Source organism: Ceratotherium simum, chromosome 33 (assembly GCF_057802395.1).
Source record: "Ceratotherium simum simum isolate JZ-2026a chromosome 33, ASM5780239v1, whole genome shotgun sequence".
Lineage (NCBI taxonomy): Eukaryota > Metazoa > Chordata > Mammalia > Perissodactyla > Rhinocerotidae > Ceratotherium > Ceratotherium simum.
In genome coordinates this window covers 4320054-4340199 of record NC_141932.1, presented here as the reverse complement: position 1 = coordinate 4340199, position 20146 = coordinate 4320054, and the positions used below count along the sequence as shown (strand labels likewise).

General features: G+C 38.6%; 1 protein-coding gene across 1 annotated transcript in view; it reads right to left on the bottom strand.

Annotated features, from left to right (window-relative positions):
• Nucleotides 1–8817: 8817 nt before the first annotated feature.
• Nucleotides 8818–20146, bottom strand: part of NLRP11 (NLR family pyrin domain containing 11) — a 30292-nt gene continuing 18963 nt past the window's right edge. Inside the window, exons 7-10 of the mRNA XM_087422322.1 lie at nucleotides 19956–20126; nucleotides 19515–19685; nucleotides 16158–16317; nucleotides 8818–8925 (exon numbers count right to left, since the gene is read on the bottom strand). Of these exons, the coding sequence (XP_087278448.1) occupies nucleotides 8818–8925; nucleotides 16158–16317; nucleotides 19515–19685; nucleotides 19956–20126 (610 nt within the window). The remainder of the gene's footprint in view (nucleotides 8926–16157; nucleotides 16318–19514; nucleotides 19686–19955; nucleotides 20127–20146) is intronic.

Genomic DNA, 20146 nt, shown 5'->3' with positions numbered 1-20146 from the left:
TCTTCCTCTGTCATTCCTTTCCTTTCATATCCTCGACCTATAGAATAGGTTATATAGAATGACCATCTCCTGGGCCTCTCTGACGTTTCCTCATGACCAGACTCAGTTTACAATTCCTTGGCAGAACGATCTTGAAATAACTACCTAAAAGAGATAACCACATCCCCATATTCATTACAGCATTATTCACAATAACAAAGATATGAAAACAACCTAAGTCTACCAATGAATGAATGGATAAAGAAAACGTGTATATATGCAGCGGAATATTAGTCATAAAAAGAAGGAAATCTTGCTTTTGCAACAACATAGATGGACCTTGAAGGTGTTATATTAAGTTAAATAGTCAGACAGAGAAAGACATATACAGTGTGATCTCAATTATATGTGGAATCTTAAAAGATCTGGCTCATAAAACAGAGAGTGGAACAGTGTTTTCCAGAGGCTGGGGGCTAGGGGACCTGGGAAGATGTTGGTCAAAGTGTACTCAGTTCCAAGTATAAAGTGAATAGGTTCTGGGGATCTAATATACAGCATGGTGACTATAATTAATAATACTGTATTATATATTTGAAAGTTGTTAGGAAAGTAGGTCTTGAATGTTATCACCACACGTACACACAAAGATATAAGTATGTGAGGGGATGGAGGTGTTCACCTTTTGTGGTAGTTATTTCACAATATTTACATATATCAAATCACCATGTTGTACACCTTTAACTAACATATGTCGTATGTCAATAATATCTCAACAAAGCTTGGAAGAAAAGAAAGGAACAATGATGCGCTCTTCTCAGTGCTTCACACCAGGGGACACATTGTGTCTACCTATTCCAATGGTGGTCAGTTCACGTTGATGACCTGGTCAGGTTGGCGTCTTCCAGATATCTCCATCTTACCATTTGGTGTTTGTAAACTGAGTACTTTATGAGGGAGATATGCTGAGATTGTTCTACTATGCTCTTCCTCATCACCCCTATACTAACCCACCTTAGCCCTTATCACAACTCACACCTGAAGCAACCAACAATATGACGGTTGTCTCACATCAGCCCTCAACATTTATGAGTAGGAGTCTACTGAAGATAGAGGTTTCCTTTCACTCCATGAATTTTTTAAACCATTCATTCATTCATTTTTATTCGTATCAAATGTACTCCTAAATTCCTATATGATTCAGTGGGATGCATTCTGGTACAATCATTGTCTGTTGTCATACTCTGTAGTCCCAATTTGACTAGTGAAAGAATAATAAAGCTACTATAATTTAACAAAGGGAATTGCCGTAGGCTCATCTTGTTCTGTTCTAGGTGCAGCTCTGGTATCCACTGTTTCACCAAATCACCATTTGATTCCTTCAAGTGGAGATCAGTCTTTAGAAAACCAAGATCTGCTATTAGCTTTGCACAACCCTAACAGTATGTCATTGCTCCTGGGACCTCTCAGCAAAAACAGCTCATAATTATCTAGCTTTCATACGACGCACACATACACAGAAACACGAACATCTACATCCTTCTGTATTTATCTGTGCATACACATACACAAACGTGTAATGATCTATGAGTTATTCACAATTCCTCCAATTCAAAACCAACCCTTAGATTCCTGCTACCTGTTCCCTGTTCTGCACTTGGAAATATATCCTCCAACAGTGAGGAACCTGGACTATATTCCCATTGATATAGTTATTATTTGTTCAAATGTTTATTTACACGTTCATGGATCCCAATCTCATAACAACACTGTCCGTCTCCTCCACTCCCCCGTTCCCCACAACACCCTCACATGATGTGGGCTTGCTGCTACCGTCCCTTCACACAGGGGCCCAGAGCTGCAGAAAATAGGCCTGACTCCGTATCCCTGGATGAAAGGACATTTATGTGAACAGATTGTGGTCCGGCTGAGGGAAGAATTGTCATGTCCTGAATGCCTTGGACTTCTTCCCTCCACCCACCAATATCTGACCCCTGTGTGAATATGCACCACGATTACACTTGGTCCTTGCAATCTCTGAAATTCCTTATTTCTCATAAATGATCCTCGTTCCTTGAAAATGTTCACTCCTCTTCTTCTACTCACTAGTTAAATGTCCAATAGAGATCAGTCACTTGATATAATAGTTTATTAATTCCACAAAATCTACCTTTTGGAAAAAATTATTGTAAGTAACTGACACCCAAAGTCAGCCCCTCAAATGGGCTAGGAAACCTAATATGCTCTTCTCTTCTCCTTAATATGAGAATTCCTACCCAAGAAATTAACATAAATGCAATTCCAGGCTGAAGGATATTTGGAGGGCCTGTTAGAGGCAAAATCAAAGCACCAGATTGTCTTTTCCACAGTTGAGGCAGCTGGTGTCCAGAACAGAGGAGAAGACCTACTGACCATCAGCTGAAAATGAAAAAATAGAAAATGCGTGAGAGATCCATCTTCCATAGACAAGAGGCAATGAAACTACAAATGTGAGAATAACTAATCCTGAAAATGTAAGAACATTCTAAAGAAGTTATAGAATAAATTGAAATGTTAAGATACATAAATACTTCATATATATATACACATATGCACAAGACACATTATTGTAGCTCCAAATCAATGGAGAAAGGCAATGTGAAAGGACTTCTGATAAAATATGGGTCACAACTTAGAGTGGTGTGTTTTTTAGTTTGCCTTAATAAGACAAAAGGACTTGAGAACTAGGAATGAGACTCTGCTTGGATGTGAAATGATAGAAGTTCCAGCAAACAGCAGCAAAGGATGACTGTGAAATGATTAAATGAAAGCCTGTTTAAGTTAATCACCTAAATCTAATCTAATAATCTAACTCCATCCACCCTGACCACCAATCCCCATCGTCTCTCAATTTTCCATTCTCATCCATCAAACCCTGATCACTTAAGAGTCATTTAGAACAATGAGCAACATTTTAGGAACAGTTTTTTAAAAAGAAATGTATCTCGTTTTATATATGTTATGTTGTAGTGGAAATAGATTATAAAAATGTTTTATTTTTGACACAGTAACTAACCAAAAACCCAGGATCTTCATTGGTTGATTTATTATGAGAGAACAGTTTGAGATTCGTTTATGAAGCTTCTAAAGGAGGGTATTCACAACTGTGGAGACAAACCCTTTTTGAATAAATGTCTGTGTTCTAGTGAGGGTGACTTTAGGACAGACTTCTGAGTAGGTTTAATTAATTTCCTTAATCAAAATATGAGGAGATTTTGGGCCAGCCCCGGTGGCCTAGTGTTTAAGTTCAGCACACTCCACTTCGGTGGCCCTGGTTCAGTTCCCAGGCACAGACTTACACCACTCATCTGTCAGTGGCCATGCTTTGGCAGCAGCTCAGTACAAAGAGAGGAAGATTGGCAGCAGATGTTAGTTCAGGGTGAATCTTCCTCAGCAAAAAAAAAAAAAAAAAGATATTTTACGTTCATGATCAACAAGTATGTGAAACAAGGCTCTGTCATTTTGGAAGTATTAATAATGATGTCAAATTTTTTAAAATTTCCCTCCTAATTGCAAATCTTATCAATGGACATAATATTCAATATCTGATCTGGAATGATAATAGGGCAATATTTTGTCCATACTAATTTTAAAAAATAACACTTTCAAGATACAATCTGTCAGTTTTGGTAATTTGTGTGTTTCTAGGATTTGTCCATTTCTTTTAGTTTATCTAATTTGTTGACATACAATTGTTCATACTATGCTCTTATAATGTTTTTATCTGTGTAAGGCCGGTAGTAATGTCCCCACTTCCATTTCTGATTCGAGTTATTTGTATCTTCTCTTTTTCTTTGTGAGTTTAGCTAAAGGTTTGTCAATTTTGTTGATCTTTTTAAAAAAACAAGTTTTGGTTTTGGTGATATTCTCTATTGTGTTTCTGTTACCTATTTGTTTATCTCCACTCTCATCTTTACCATTTCTTTCCTTTTGCTGGTGTTGGGTGTACTTTCTCTTATTTTTCTGGTCTTTCAAGTGTAGTTGACCATGCCTCTATCAGATGCTCCACAGGTCAGCGGAAATCATAAGGTTGTTGTTGGCCGTGTCCACATCACAGCTCAGATCCACCGTGAAGAGAAACAAAATAGTTTAACAAATGGACAGACCACAACGCCAAAAACATCCCCTTCTCATTTTAGCTGATTACTTAGTTGACTATGTAGGAACTTTTCTTTATTTTTTTACCTGTTTTATTGAGATATAATTGACATACTGCACTGTAAAGTTTAAGATGTGCAGAATAGGGGCCAGCCCAGTGGCGTAGTGGTTCAATTCACACTTTCCTCTTTGGCAGTCCGAGTTTCCCCGATTTGGATCCTGGGCATGGACCTACTCACCGCTCATTAAGCATGCTGAGGTGGCATCCCACATAGAAGAGCTACAGCTTTACAACTATGATATACAGCTATGTACTGGGGCTTTGGGGAGAAAAAAATCTGAGGGGATGTGAGCATGCACTCACCTGAGTCAACACAACCAGATACCTATCAGAAGAAAAAATTTGTTCATCTATTGAAACACAGCTAGAATTAGAAAACGTGAATCTTCATTCTCTATTTTTTACTCTTTCAATGCAAGCTCTTGCCCCATACCCCATTCTCTTTACTCTGAATAAAGGATGCTCAATTGATCCTAACCTTGGGCAAGTTTAATTCATTGGTAATGGCTGCCATGTTTCACTGAATTAAGAAAAATTCAGAGCTGTCCTCTAGGATCACAAGACAAAGTGCTGTGATCATTTAATTCTGGCTGCCATAGATGTGGGAGCAGGAAACAGTGACATATGCACCGTGCATTTGAGATATTTCCTTAGATCCACCATTTTATCAAATGACAGAACATCCTCTGAGATTCCTTCAAAGCAACCAGCATCAACTTACCTTGGCATTGGAGATGAAGTAGGACTTGAGGAAGATTTGTATGGGGAGATGTGAAGTCATGAAGCATGGTCTATCTTTTTCTTTTAGGACTTTCTGCCAAGACATAGACTCTATCCAGGGGGACTTGGCAAAATTTGGTACAGGTTGGACCCAACTAGGATCCCCCATGGAGTTGATCAAACTGACAATCTCAATCATCTAGTGTGTTCCTGGTTGTGAAATAAATGGGACAATGGTGTTTTTTATATGTTACATTAACATTGTGAAGATGTTTTATGGGTTCAGTGTCCAGAGTCTTTTAATCTTACATGGGCCACTTGACTATCAAATCTATAATATCTATTCTCAGCCCTCTTCTCACTGCACCTCCTGCCCCCAACATGATACTTACAGTTTTTAGCTGAAAATGACACTTAAAAAGTAAAGAATCCAAAATCCATATCTCCAGGCCAGACACTCTCTGGGCTTTGTTTTTCTAAGTCCAACTTAAACTCTCAGAATTTTTTCATTAAAGAGTCCCACTAACATCCCTAAGTCTCTACACACAAAACCCAAATCACATTCCCCCATGCCTGCTCCTTCTTCTGGAATCTCCATCTCAGTAAATAAACAGCTTTAATCAGATTAATGTGGGAATTATCCTCATCTCCTCTGAGCCCTCACCCCTACCCACATCCAATTTCCCTACAAGGCTTACAAATTACACGTCCTATAATATATATCTCAAATTGATCACCTTCTCCTGTCTCATCCATCCCTTCATTCCTGATCCGGATCTAGAAAAATTAATATGCACAGGTCTTGTCTTTGAGGCTCTGATTTTCATAGCATGAGAAACAGTCATCTTATTCTTTTTCCATATGCATTCCATGGATGACCATATTAACTTTTATTGATTTTATTAATACATGTAATAACACCTATATTCCAGATACTGAAGCCGTTATCAATCTTCAGCATCAGATACTTAAGCAATAGTGTCCTGAAAGGCATATCAGAAACTAGTATGTGAGAAATAATATTGTAGAATTGTTTTAGTTTTTATTTCTGATTATTGTAATATTGAATAATTGCCATTGTATAAACTCATGAATGTCATTCTCTCATTGAAAACACTTTCTTGGAGCTTCAGTCTTTTTTATTATTTAGCTGAGGAAATATTTTATAAATTCAAAGTAAAAAATATTTTTTATTTTGTTAGTATAATCATAGAAAATCCTTATTAACTGTCCAGAATTTAGAAAAATATTAACTTTCTTCTTGTACTAGATTTTTCCTCTTAGTTTATTGTTAGCAATTTCACCCATTTCATGTGAGGATTGAATTAGATAAAGTATATAAAGCACTCAAAACAGTGCCATACACATTTTAAGTGCTAGGCAGGTGTCACCTTTTTTATTATTTATTATCAGAGAAAATATTATCATCATTACTATCTTCTGGTTTCTACAGGAAGACATTTTCCTGCATGAAACACATGAAAGCTTCCTATTAAGAGTAGCCTCGCCTCAAGAATACACACATGCACACAGGTGCACACTCTCACACATACACACTCTTCTTACCTAATCTAAGGTAGCTCAACATGATGACACCATCATCTCTCACCAAAATGTCCTCCCCAGCAAAGCACAAAACCTCCATGCTGGTATAACTGGAGTATATTGGGATCCCCTTAAACAAGAGTTGACCAGACATCTTGACACAGTCCTGTTTTTCAATAAAGCTTCCAGGACTTCTGGCTTTGAGTCCTGAAGTTGGATGTAATGATCCCTTTTAATCAGCTACAGAAGAAGCCTGAAGAGCCCAGTGACTAATACAGAGCAAAGTGCAGTCTTCTGCAGCTCAGTAAAAGCAGGTCTTACTCAAGAGTGGGTGTTGAGGGTGGAGCTTGACAGACAGTCGAAGACTTAGACTTGGAAATGCCTTGAAAAATGGAAAGAGGATGACATCCAGAGCAGTAAACAGGGCTAAGGACAGAAGATAGCATCCAAGAAGGAGAGACACTCAGTGCTTTCCAATGGAAGATACAAGGGTCTCTCTGCAGGTCAGTGGCACCGGCAGAGCCTCCCTGATTCCCTGTCTCTCACTTGTCAGGATCCTCACTGCCTTGCCTTCTCCCAGCAAGTTTCTGGTGCAGTATGAAGAGACCCAGATCCAAGCGTTACTTCACATAAAAAGCTGTCCTGGGACGTGAGCCTTCAGCTTCGCAATGCAGAGAGCTAGCAAGAGCGTTGCTCCCGCCCCCACACTTACAAGGAAAAAGAGCTGCACTAACTGCAAATTCCATTCTTTTTTGGAACTTCTTGGAGAGCTGGGGTGGCAGAGCAAATAACTAACCCAAATCTGAGGAGACACCTTGTCTGAAGGGAAAGAGGGGACATGAGCATGCACTCACCTGAGTCAACACAACCAGATACCTGTCAGAAGAGGTGAGATAGAATAGCTGCCCAATCAGTGAAGGCAGAGTACAGGCTGGTGGAACAGCGTGAAAACCCTGGGGGCTGCAGAAATGGATAAAGTCTGCACCCAGCTTCAGGCTCATGTCCCACAAACCCCACCAGACACCCCCAGAAAAGATCTAAGAGAGCCCTAAAAAGTGTCTATTGTGGTACAACCTAGGGGACAGGAAGAGCAGTCATATAGGAGGGGCTTCTGGATCAAGATCTAATCTTTGAAGACCCAGGTGTACAAATGCAGTTGGATGGAGATCTAACCCTGGAAGACCTAGGTGTACAGCCACAGTTGGAGGACTTATAGATGCCCTTCATGCAGAACGCACCTCACCAGCCCCTAGCTCCCTCCAGAATGGCCTTGACCAAGGTAGGCAAGGCTGATGAGAGGACAGCAGCTGCTGGCAGAATCTTCTAAAGGATGAGTCTCTTCTCAGGTACAGTTTTTCCAGCTTCACTACCTATGGCCACTGGACAGAAACTAGTAGCTGCACCTGTGCTCAGGTAAGAACCATAGGACTGGGCTACAGAGACATTCATTCACTTTCATTTTCCTTTGTACCATAATGCTCTCTGTTTTGTCACAGAAAAGTCACATCCTTCTCCTCTATCTCCACTAAGGAAAAAAAGGTTTAATCTTGGAGGGAAGGGCAACACTACTGGCCTCAGGGCACTGGTGAACATTCACTGCTCAGGCAAATAAACACTGAGGGAATTCATCACCAGCAAATCTCTTCAAGAAAAAAAATTATTCTATGACATTTGTTGAAAATGGTGAGGCAGACTTTATTCAGGACCATCACATTGCAGAGGGACACTGCAATGGAGGCACGAGATAGAGCTGAACACTGAGTACAGCATTGGCAAGTGGGGATCTACAACCTAGGAGTGAGATGGGGGTCAGTGGGTGGAAAATCACTGAGAGGAAACATCAAGGGTGAGGGGGTTCTGGCTAAGTGTACCTGACAGGATTCTTGCTGAAGACAGTCCAGTGTGATTAGATAACACCTGAGGGCTGGTGGAAGATGAAGAACTTGATCAGGTATTGAGGGTGATCAGATATCCAGAGTAGGGGGTTCTGGTTAAATTGACTTAGCAGAGTTCTTGCTAAAACTAGACTTTACAAGGAAGTGCACAGATGGGCTTAGGAGAAGGTTCAGGAACCTGACTAAATGTTGGTCAAGCGAAGAATCTTTGTCAGTCCCCCTCTTGTTCAAGGAAAGAAGAGATATCCTCCTTTCCTCTGAATAATACAAGTCCATTTTCTCATTTGATTGCCTTCTGTTCATTAAGGACCAGCTGAACCATCTGTTGGGATTTGGCAGTAGAGGATGTTTGCCGGACAGTGCTAGCAATCAGGCATTTATTTAATGAAAGGAGTTTCTATGACAATAAAAGATTAAATAGAAACCCAGTTTGAGTCCAGAGGGCAGCCAGTCAAGATTTTTAGGCTTGAGCTTGAAGCATCTTTAGATGGTGGAATGGGGATGGCAGTGGCCACCTGAAGAATTTTCCCGGTTTGCAGTTGGAGTGTCTCTCATGATGGCATCAGGTATCCGGTGAACTTTGTGAGCCACCTATACAGCAGGCAGCATGAAGTTTGCCCATATGTGATCTGTTGTGGTCATTTTTCTTGTAAGTTTATACTAAGTTGTCCAGGTTCAGGTCACAGAGCTTCAGAAAAAGGGCAGTTTTAGTTCCCATGATTCCAAGACAGAAGGGAGAAAAATTGGAAATGTTAATTTGGAGAGTTATAGCCAGATATTGGAGGAAATGAGAAGAATTCAGGATTTGGTGAGGATTGGCAAAATGTGCCAGACAGAATCCTCAAGGATGCACCATAGTTTTCCATTTAAAAAAACACCTCTCTACAGTCACCCCCGTTTCTATCAAAGATAATCAAAGTAATTCCAGTTTGTTCGCAGAGTAAGTCTGGTCTAATAAAACTTGGCCTGATTGTTTACATAAGTGCAGCAAGAATAGTGATTGATCATATAGGCTCTTTTGAGTTTGCTTTGCTGGAACTTTTCATAAGGAATCTCAGATTGGACTTTTAAAAGCCTCTTGAAGCTAGGAAGACAAGCCAAGAACTTGCCACCAGATTTTTCCTGCAATATCTGTAGATATAGGTGAATTCCTCTCTTCTCAAGGTCTCTGAATGTCCTACGGTTCCTGGGCCTGCTAGGAAATGATGTTCTTCACTGACCTGTAAGCCAGGTACAGGCTGGTTTTTCCAAGAGGTGGATTTATAGGCATTGGCTCCTTAAAGTCAACCTTAGCTCCTTAAAGCTATCTGGTCATATCTGATTTGATGCACATCATTTTCAAATATGATATTCTAGCCAAAGCCTTGGTAATTTAACCAATGTTTCCAATTATGACTTGTTACAAGGAGATTCTTATTGAACTTATGCAAATGACTATATTGTCATGAAAATAAGAATACTCAGTAAGAGTTTCCACATTCTAGAGGGATCAGGTAAGGAGAAAAGATAAACGCTTCAATACTGCTTACAAGGGAACAATTTACCAAATTGCTCCAAGTTATAGAAAACTTAAAGAAAAGAGAAAAGGGTTTCCTTAAATCTGGAAAGCAAACCATCTAAGAACCAACAATGTTTCAAACAAAGTCATTAAAAATTATAATCTTCCTCATCAGTTCATTCAATCCCATGTAATTAATTCTTGTCTGCTTGACCTTGCGTTAGCAGTTTTATGAATTCATCAGCTTCTTCATTAGTTCTGGAAATTCTTACTAAGTCTAGTGGCACAGTCTCAAAGTTATTCAAGTAGTGCCATCATGGAGCACTCTTGCCTGTAGTTGATTGTAAAGGCTTTCAGAGGAGAATCAGAGTAGAACAATAACTGTGACAAAAGACTCGATGTGGCCATGGTTAAAGATCTGATGAGAGTTAATTTGATAAGGAAATTTAGTTATTTCCGTGGCATACAGCATTTTAACAAACAACCAGAAAAAGAGGATATTAATAAATTTCTATGAATGTCATACAATTTCTGGAATATCTATGTTAGTAACATATATCCATATATATATACCCTAAGAAAGTTTATCATCACTTATTTGACAATGCTTCCCACCTAATTTACCATAACAAATAAACCTAATTAGGTTAATATTCCTTTTCTACCATGTGAGAGAGACAAATCCCTTGCGATTTTGTTGGTATTTTCCATTTGCCTATCCACTAATACTTGCCTAGAGTCATCTAATCATTCAAATCCTTTCCAAATTACACCCACAGAAAACACACTGCCCCTGGGTGTAGACACCTCAGCTCACACTGCTGACACTGGGTATGCAATAGCCATATATAGATCAGTGGTTCTCAACCAGGGTCAGTTTTATCCCCCAGGGGACATTGGGCCATGTCTGGAGACGTTTTTAGTTTTAACCACTAGAGGAAGGGGTGCTGCCACTACATCTAATGGGTAAAAGGCAGGGATGCTGCTCAACCCCCTACAATGCACGGGATAGGACAGCCCCCCACAGTAAGGAATTATCTTGTCCCAAACGTCAATAGTGCCAATATTGAGAAACCCTGATCTGGATCCCACAGTTAAAAGCTGAAAGCCTCTTCATAACAAATTCCCAAATTCCTGGACCTCTCACCCAAGCCTGGATCTAGCTCAGCAATCTACAGTCCAAAGGTTTTTGGTTTTTTGCCAGTGAGAATGCCGATGCCTGAAAGAACCAGAATGTCTAGAAGTTAAGATGGGGCTTTTCAGAAAGACTCCTCTCTTGGTTAGAACTCCAAAGCACTTAGAACATTGCCTGATATAGATTTCTCAACAGGGTCAGGGCCTGCATTCCTCAGTACAGACCAGGGCAGAACCTTCTCCCTCAACCTGGCTTCAGTCTTGGAACATTCACTGGTATTGATGCCCAACTCAAACCTGGAGTCAGCCCACATGCAATACAAACACTCCCTGGAATGGCTGTATGTGGCAGAGATGGCAGGCTAACCTCAAATGGATTGATGGTTTGGAAGCCTTCCCCTGGGCCATAAGGTAGGACTTCTAGGGTAGTGAAAAAGTATTTTTTTGACTGCTGTGGTTTTTAAAAGTATTCACATTCTATTCACTTACTAAGCTATCCATTTGTTGGGAGTTCAGAAATATATTCATTCTTTTCCAGGCTTCCATGGCTCTAAGATAATCAATTCCATCTTCTTGTCTTAGAAGGACTCACAATGAATGGAGACATTTTCCCTGAGTCCTAGAAGCCTTTGTTTCAACTACTTCTAGGATGACTTGGCACTAAAAGTACATGCTCTGTTTTCTGCTGGGACACTATCTCCTGGATTTCCTCTGTTGTGACCTCACATCTACAGCTCCTATGATGATAGATAATATTTTTTTCCCAAAACATGATACCAGGAGCAAATTATGTAGTGGTTAAGAACCAACAGATGCAAGTTTGAGTCTCTACTTCTCTACCTGCTCTGGCTAGTGAGACATCTGATAAACAAAGTCTCAGCTCTGGTTTTCCCTGGAAAGTACATTAAAGATCTCAGGAGAGGAGTTAAAAATTTTTCAATACAAAAAGATCTGTTATATCACTCCATAGTGAATGATGTGCCTTGGACAAGTGTACTTCAATTTTGTCCATCTTAAGATGGGAAAATATCAAGTAAGTATCTCATGCATTTGTTGTTTTCTAGGACATAGGAGGGACACAAAAATATCTGTGTGCCCCCACCACCAGCTGGTTTCATAGAAACCACCATGGTAGGGTGAAAAAGCTTTGAACCCACACAACTTAGCTTGACTTCCTGTCCCTTCAAGAATATGCTCTGCATTCTTAGGCAGGAGATTTAACTTGGTTTAGGCTCAACTTCATTATCAATGAGATGTTAAGAATATTTCTGCACTGAAATACTGTAATAAAACTTTAGTTCCATTTATGTAAAATTTACAGCCCAGCTTTCAAAAATCCCACATTTTTAAAAATAAACAGCAGACTTTAACAACACTATGGGCCAAACGGACCTAACAGACATGGATAGAACTTTCCACCCAACAGCAGTAGAAGACATTCTTCTCAAGTGCACATGGAACAGTCTCCAGGATAGACCAGATGTTACAACACAAAACAAGTCTTAACAAATTTAAGATTGAAATCATACCAAGTACCTTTTGCAACCACAATGGTATGAAACTAGAAATCAATAACAGCAGGAATAATGGAAAATTCAAAAACATGTGGAAACTCAACAACACCCTCTTAAACAACCAATGAGTCAAAGAAGAAATAAAAAAGGAATTTAAAAAATATCTTGGGACAAATGAAAAGGAAAACACAACAATTCAAAATTTATGGGATACAGCAAAATAGCATTAAGAGGAAAGTTTATAGAAATAAATGCCTACATTAAAAAAGTAGAAAGATGGGCCGGCCCCGTGGCTTAGTGGTTAAGTGCATGCGCTCCGGTGCTGGCGGCCCGGGTTCGGATCCCGGGCACGCACCAACGCACCGCTTCTCAGGCCATGCTGGGGCCGTGTCCCACATACAGCAACTAGAAGGATGTACAGCTGTGACATGCAACTATCTACTGGGCTTTGGGGGAAAAAATAAATAAATAAAATTATAAAAAAAAAAAGTAGAAAGATATCACATACACAACCTGACCTAATTTTACACCTCAAGGAACTAGAAAAAGAAGAAACTAAGCCCAAAGTTAGCAGAAGGAAAGAAATAATAAAGATTAGAGCAGATATAAATCAAATAGAGAATAGAAAAAAAATAGAAAAAAACAAAACAAAGAGTTGGTTTTTTGAAAAGATAGATAAAAATCAACAAACCCCTAGGTAGACTAAGAAAAAAAGAAGACACAAATAAAATCAGAAATAAAAGAGGAGACATTACAACAGATGTCTCAGATAAAAAAAGGATCATAAGGGACTATTGTGAACAACTATGTGCAAACAAGTTGAATAACCTAGAAGAAATGGATATATTCCTAGAAACATATAACCTACCAAGACTGAATCAGGAAGTATCTAATTTGAATGATTAGATGACTCTAAGCCTGAACAGACCGATAAAAAATAAGGAGAATGAATCAGTAATCAAAAACTTCTTGGATGAATTCTACCAAACATTCAAAGAAGAATAAATACCAATATTTCTTAAACACTTCCAAAAAATAAAAGAGATAACACTTCCATACTCATTTTATGATGCCAGCATCACCCTGACACCAAAGCCAAGTAGAGACACCACAAGAAAAGAAAACTACAAGGCCAATATTCCTAATGAACATAGATGCAAAAATTCTGAGTAAAATACTAGCAAACTGAACTGAACAGCACATTAAAAGGATATTTAGTGGGATCAAGTTGGACTTATCCCTGGGATGGAAGGATGATAAAAATTCTCAAAAAATAAGTGGAGAAAGAACTTATATCAACACAATAAAGGCCATATATGAAAAGCCCACAGCTAATATTGTAATCAGTGATTACCGAAAGCTTTTCCTCTTAGATCTGGTACAAGGCAAAGATGCTCACTCTCACCACTTCTATTCAAAATAGTACTGGAAGGCCTAGCCAGAGCAACTAGACAAGAGAAAGAAAAGGCATCCAAATTGAAAAGGAAGAAGGAAAATTATCTCTGTTTACGGGTGACATGATTATATACATAGAAAACCCTAAAGACAACAACAACAACAACAACCTGTTAGAGCTAATAAGTGAATTCAGTAAAACTGCAGGACATAAAATCAACATACAAAAATCTCAGTCCCAATTCTATACACAAACAATCAACTATCCAAAAAGGAAATTAAATAAACAACAACATTCACAATAGCAACAAAAAGAATAAAATACTTAGGGATAAACTTAACAAAAGAAGTGAAATATCTGTACATTGAAAATTATAAAAACACTGATGAAGAAAATTAAAGAAGACAGGTAAATAGAAATATATTCTGTGCTCACTGATTAAAAAATTTAATATTGTTAAAACGTCCGTACTGTCCCAAGTTATCTACAGATTCATTGCAATCCATATCAAAATCTTAATGGCATTCTTTACAGAAATAGAAAAAACAATCCTAAAATTTATATGGAACCACAAAAGACCCCAAATAGCTCAACAATCTTGAGAAAGAACAAAGATGGAGGCATCACACTTGCTCATTTCAAAATATATTTCAAAGCTACAGTAATCAAAACAGTAAGATGCTGGCATTAAAACAGACATATAGACCAATGGAACAGAACAGAAAGCCCAGAAATAAATCTGTCCATTTACACTTAACTGATCTTCCACAAGCGTGCCAGCACAAAATGGGGAAAGGATAATCTTTCAACAAATGGTGCTGGAAAAACTGGATATCCACATGAAGAATGAAATTGAAATTGAATGAAAAATCAACTCAAAATGGTTTAAAGACTTAAACGTAAGACCTGAAACTGCAAAACTCCTACAAGGAAACATAAGGAAAAAGCTCCTTGACATTGGTCTTGGCAGTGATTTTTTGGATATGACACCAAAAGCACAGGCAACAAAAGCAAAAATAGACAAGTGGGATTGCATCAGACTAAAAAGCTTCTGCACAGCAAAGGAAACAATAAACAGAGTGAAAAGTTAACCCATAGAATGGGAGAAAATTCTTGCAAACCACATATCCGATAAAGGCATAATATCCAAAATATATAAGGAACTTCTACAACTCAATAGCAAAAAAATAAATAAATAACTCAATAAATGAGCAAAATGCCTGATATCATTTATCAAAAGATAACATACAAATGGCCAACAGATACATGAATAGGTGCTCAACATCACTAATCAAGAGGGAACTGCAACTCAAAATCACAATGAGATATCACCTCACACCTGTTAGGATCACTATTATCAAAAAGTCAAGAAATAACAAGTGTTGGCAAGGGTGTGGAGAAAAGGGAACCCTTGTACACTGTTGGTGATATAGTGAATTGGTACAGCCACTATGGAAAACAGCACTTATACTACAGAAAACTATTTTCAGCCCCTAACACTACCCAATTTAAATACCTGTTCCCCCTCACCTCTGGGGTATCTTAGATACAGTAGCTCCAAATGCTTAGAAATGGGATACCACAAACATGGTGTCAGAGCCAGAAAATTTATTCAAGGATGCCCAGTTTCCAACTCCTTCCTTTGAAAGAAATAGTAAAGAGGAGAGGATTTTTTGATATCATACAGACCTCACATTTCTCTGCAGCTTAGAGAGAAGTCACCCCTCACCCCATGGGGCATGCTTGTGAATTCGTGAGCAGGGATAAGGGAACAAATATCAGCTGAGGCATAAGTAGATCAGAGATGAAAGAGTTGACGTAGAAATACAAAGGAAAGACATGTAAGATAGGGGTTTCTTTTCAAGGGATTCCCAGGGTTACCTTTTGACATCTCTACCTAGACAAAAAAGTGTAAGAATCACGGCTCCTTCAATTCAATTTGTTACTCTACGTAGACCATTGATAAAAGAATAATGCTACATACTTTTTTCCAATGCATTTTGACCTTTTATTACTTCATATAATGCTTTCATTACTCTTGTGGACAGTGTAGGAATTTTGTAGCGAAAGTGGTTGATTTGGTCAAATCACAAGACAAATACAAATGAGAAACCATAACTCTAAATTTTCCTGCATCCCAGTCACGGTAGAAATTTATATCAAACACATTTTATGTAGAACATGATTGAGGGTGTTGCTCAGAAACTGTAGTTGACTTCATAAGTCTAAACTTTCTGGGCATGTGGAAAGTGATTAAATGCCAGGCAAGGTTGGGAATCACTGGAACTGACTGAGGAAGACTTAGATCACCAAGCTTCTCACTGACTTCTCTGCCTTCTTTTTTAGCCCAAGATTGATAAACAAAGACCAGTTTGGTATTTTTCTCTTTGACAGTCATCAGCAACTTCCTGGTTTCTGCATCTGTATCATTTATTTGAAGCCTGCGAAAATACAGAGGGAGAATTCTGTTAATGCTACATGTTATATTTCAACTTCATTGCATCAATGACTCATTTCCCACACATCATTACTTGGGCATCCTTGGGAGTCTCTCGTGCTGCCTCTGAGGGAAAATGAAAATCTGCTCTAGACTAAAAATTCTTATTCTTATAGTAGATAGAGATCTCACCATTAAGCATCAGATCATAAGGCAAGAATTCTATTGGGACAACAATTTGAAGTTAATATTAATCACTGATACTGTGGACTCAATATTTCAAATCATATATATGATTATATCCTCAAAACAGATAATACCATTAATGGTTTTATAGACTACAAAACTGAGGGTCAAATGTTTTTAACTACAATATGTTCACGTGGTTAGAGAACAGAGGGTTACTTACTCCCGAGTTCATGCTCATAACATTTGAATCAGTTTCTTCAAATCAAGGAGGAGATTCATAGTCACTCTTATTTCCTTCGTGCCCTCTCTGTATGTGAATGTCCCAATTAGCATGTAGGTACAAGCACCCTTATAATCTGAAAAATGTTCATTTCTTCAATCTACTTTTATTGAGTGGCTAGGTGCTAGGATACAACAGTGAAGGCGGAAAAAATCCCTGCCGTTGTGGAGTTTATATTCTAGTGGAAGGAGATGGACAATAGGCAGAATACATTACATTGTATACTAGAAGATGAGAAAAGCCTTGGGGGAAAAATAAAGAGCATAAGGGATATAGGGAAGTTTGCAATGTTTGAGTGGTACCTTCTGTGCATCTGGAAGTTTCACCCAATATCCATATTTATGGGAAAGTATCATTTGGAGAAGACAAGGGAAAGCAATTCATAGTGAAATCCTAAGCACATTGAGTTTGTGATCCAATTAAACTTTTCAAAAGTTCTGAGATAAATATCCCCATTTTCCAGGTGAGAAAATTGAGGGCCAAGGGGAAATGAGTCACTCTGTCTGTACTTGATCAATGGGTAAATCCAGGATGTTTGTACTGTCTCGAGTTGAATACTCAGCAAGCTGAACATTGTTTTACTTTAAGAAAAGAAGGCAGTTGTTCATAGTAGTCTCATAAAACTGCCAGATGAAATCATAGGGGAAAACTCATTGATGTTGGTCTTGGCAACAATATAAAGAATTCATACAAATCAGTAGCAAAAAAGCAAATAACTCAATTTAAAAAATGTGCAAAGCATCTGAATAGACATTTTCCCAAAGAAGATATTCAAGTGTCTAACAAGTACATGAAAAGGTACTTAATATCAGTAGTCAAGGAAATGCAAATTGAAACCACAATGAGATATCATCTCACACCTGACAGAATGGCTATTATGAAAGAGACAAGTGTTGGCGAGGTTGTGGAGAAAAGGGAACCCCGGTGCACTGTTGGTGGGAATGTAAATTTTTACATCCACTATGGAAAACAGTGTGGAGGTTCCTCAAAAAGTTAATACAGCTACTATATGATCCAGCAATTCTACTTTTGGGTACACATCCAAAGGAAATGAAATCAGTATCTTGAAAAGATATATGCACCCCTATTTTCATTGTAGCATTATTCACAATAGCCAAGACATGGAAACAACCTAAGAGTCGATCAATGGATGAATGGATAAAGAAAGTGTGGTATATGTATGCAATGGAATATTATTCAGCCATAAAAAAGAATGAAATCTTGCCATTTGCAACAACATGGATGGACCTTGAGGACATCACGCTAAGTGAAATAAGTCAGACAGAGGAAGACAAATACTGTAGGATATTACTTACATGTGGAATCTAAAAAAACTGAACTCAGAAACAGAGTAAATTGGTGGTTGCCAATGGTAAGGGGGAAGACAGGGAAAATGGGTGAAGATAGACAAAGGGTACAAACTTCCAGTTATAAGATAGATAAATTCTAGGGGATGTAGTGTACAACATGCTGACTGTAGTTAATAATACTATATTGTATACTTGAAATTTGCTAAGAGTTGATCTTAAAAGTTCTCACCACACACAAGCAAATAGTAACTATGTGAGGTGATGAATGTGTTAACTAAACTTACTGTAGTAATCATTTCACAATATATACATATATAGTCATTACATTGTACACGTTAAACTTACACAACATTGTATGTCAATTATATCTCAATAAATCTGGGGGGAAAATATTGAACCAATGAAAACATGAACAAAAGAGAAAACAAGGCAAATAGAAATGGAATGCTGGATGTTGTCAGAACTTTCTAGATATGTGGACAAAATGTGAATGGAAATTGTGGTTGTCTGCCTCTAAGATGGCTTTCAATGATCTTCACCCTTGAGTGTAAGTCGAACCTATGATTTGCTCCTAACCAACAGGCAAAAATGACGAGATGCCACTCCTTTGATGAGTTTATGTAAGATTGTTACTTCTGCCTTGCTAACAAACTCTGTTGCCTGCCAGAATTTGATGAAGGGAGCTGCCATCTTAGAGAAGCCCACAGGACCAGGAATTGAGGGTCTCTTCCAGCCAACAGTTGCCTAGATACTGAGATGCTCAAACCAACATCCCTACAGGAACTGCCTTCTGCCAACAACTACACAAGCTTCAAAGCAGATTCTTTCTCAGTTGAGCCTTCAGATGCGATCCCAGCCATGGATGACATCTTGACTGCAGCCTTGTAAGAGACCTTGAAGAACAGGACCAGCTAAGTTTTGACTTGACTCCTGACTTACAAAAACTGTGAGATAATAAACGTGCATTGCTTAAGCCCTAAATTTGTGGTGGTCTGTTATGCAGCAGTAGTTACCTCATACAGAAAGGAAGAGAATGTTTGCTTTACAAGAAGGAATTTAATGGTCCAGCATTTGGAGCTACACAATGGCAGGCTGAGAATTGACCTTTCTTTCCTTCTCTAGTAATAAAAGACACATCAAAGGAGGAGAAGGTAAGAAGTAAGATAGAAATACTTAAATACAGGGTAATTTTTATCCTATGTCAAGTATAACAAGTAATACCAATCATCACTTTTTACTCGACATTGACTAGGTCCTCTGCTCTAAGCATTCTACGTATATTTTCAACATCCCAACGGAGAAGACTATTCTTCTCACTTTTTAGGTATTTGAACCTGGCAACAAGATTTATCATTTCATGTGCCCTGAACCATCTCAACACAGAATTGTCCCCATCACCAAGGAAAATAGCACCTAACTTACCCAACTGTCTGAAGTATACAATCTGGGTGGCCTAAGCCCTCAAGAATTTGCACAATTCCTTCATCACCCAATTCATTTCCAAACAGATTGAGTTTTTTCAGAGTTTTACTACTGATAAGAACTGAGGCGAGAGACTCACAGCAGGCGCTGGTTAACATACACTCTTCTAGCCTGTAAAGAGGAGAAGCACAAGGGAGATAAGACACAATCCTTGGGGACACACAATAGGCAGACTGTACGGGTGTAAACCAGATGTTTCCCAAATACCTCCTCACAAGTTCTGGACAAACGAATTTACCAACCAATAGAGCAGCATTTTGGTGTAACCACCAGACCATTATGTCTGAGAGTTTTCATTCCCCAAGCCACTTCCTCTTGTACTTATCCCTTCTTCAGCTCTGCCAAACTCCAAACAGGGGGCATTCCCCACCAGATACCTACCCAATGTTCTCTAAATTGCAGTTTGGATGTTTCAAAGCATTACACAACAGCTCCATTCCCGCATCTCCTATATTATTGCTCCCAAGCTCCAGGCTCCTCAGGTTTGGATTATTAGTTATAGCTGAGGCAATATCCCGACAGACATCACTGGTAAAAAAACATCCAGACAGCCTGCAAAAAATAAAAGATAA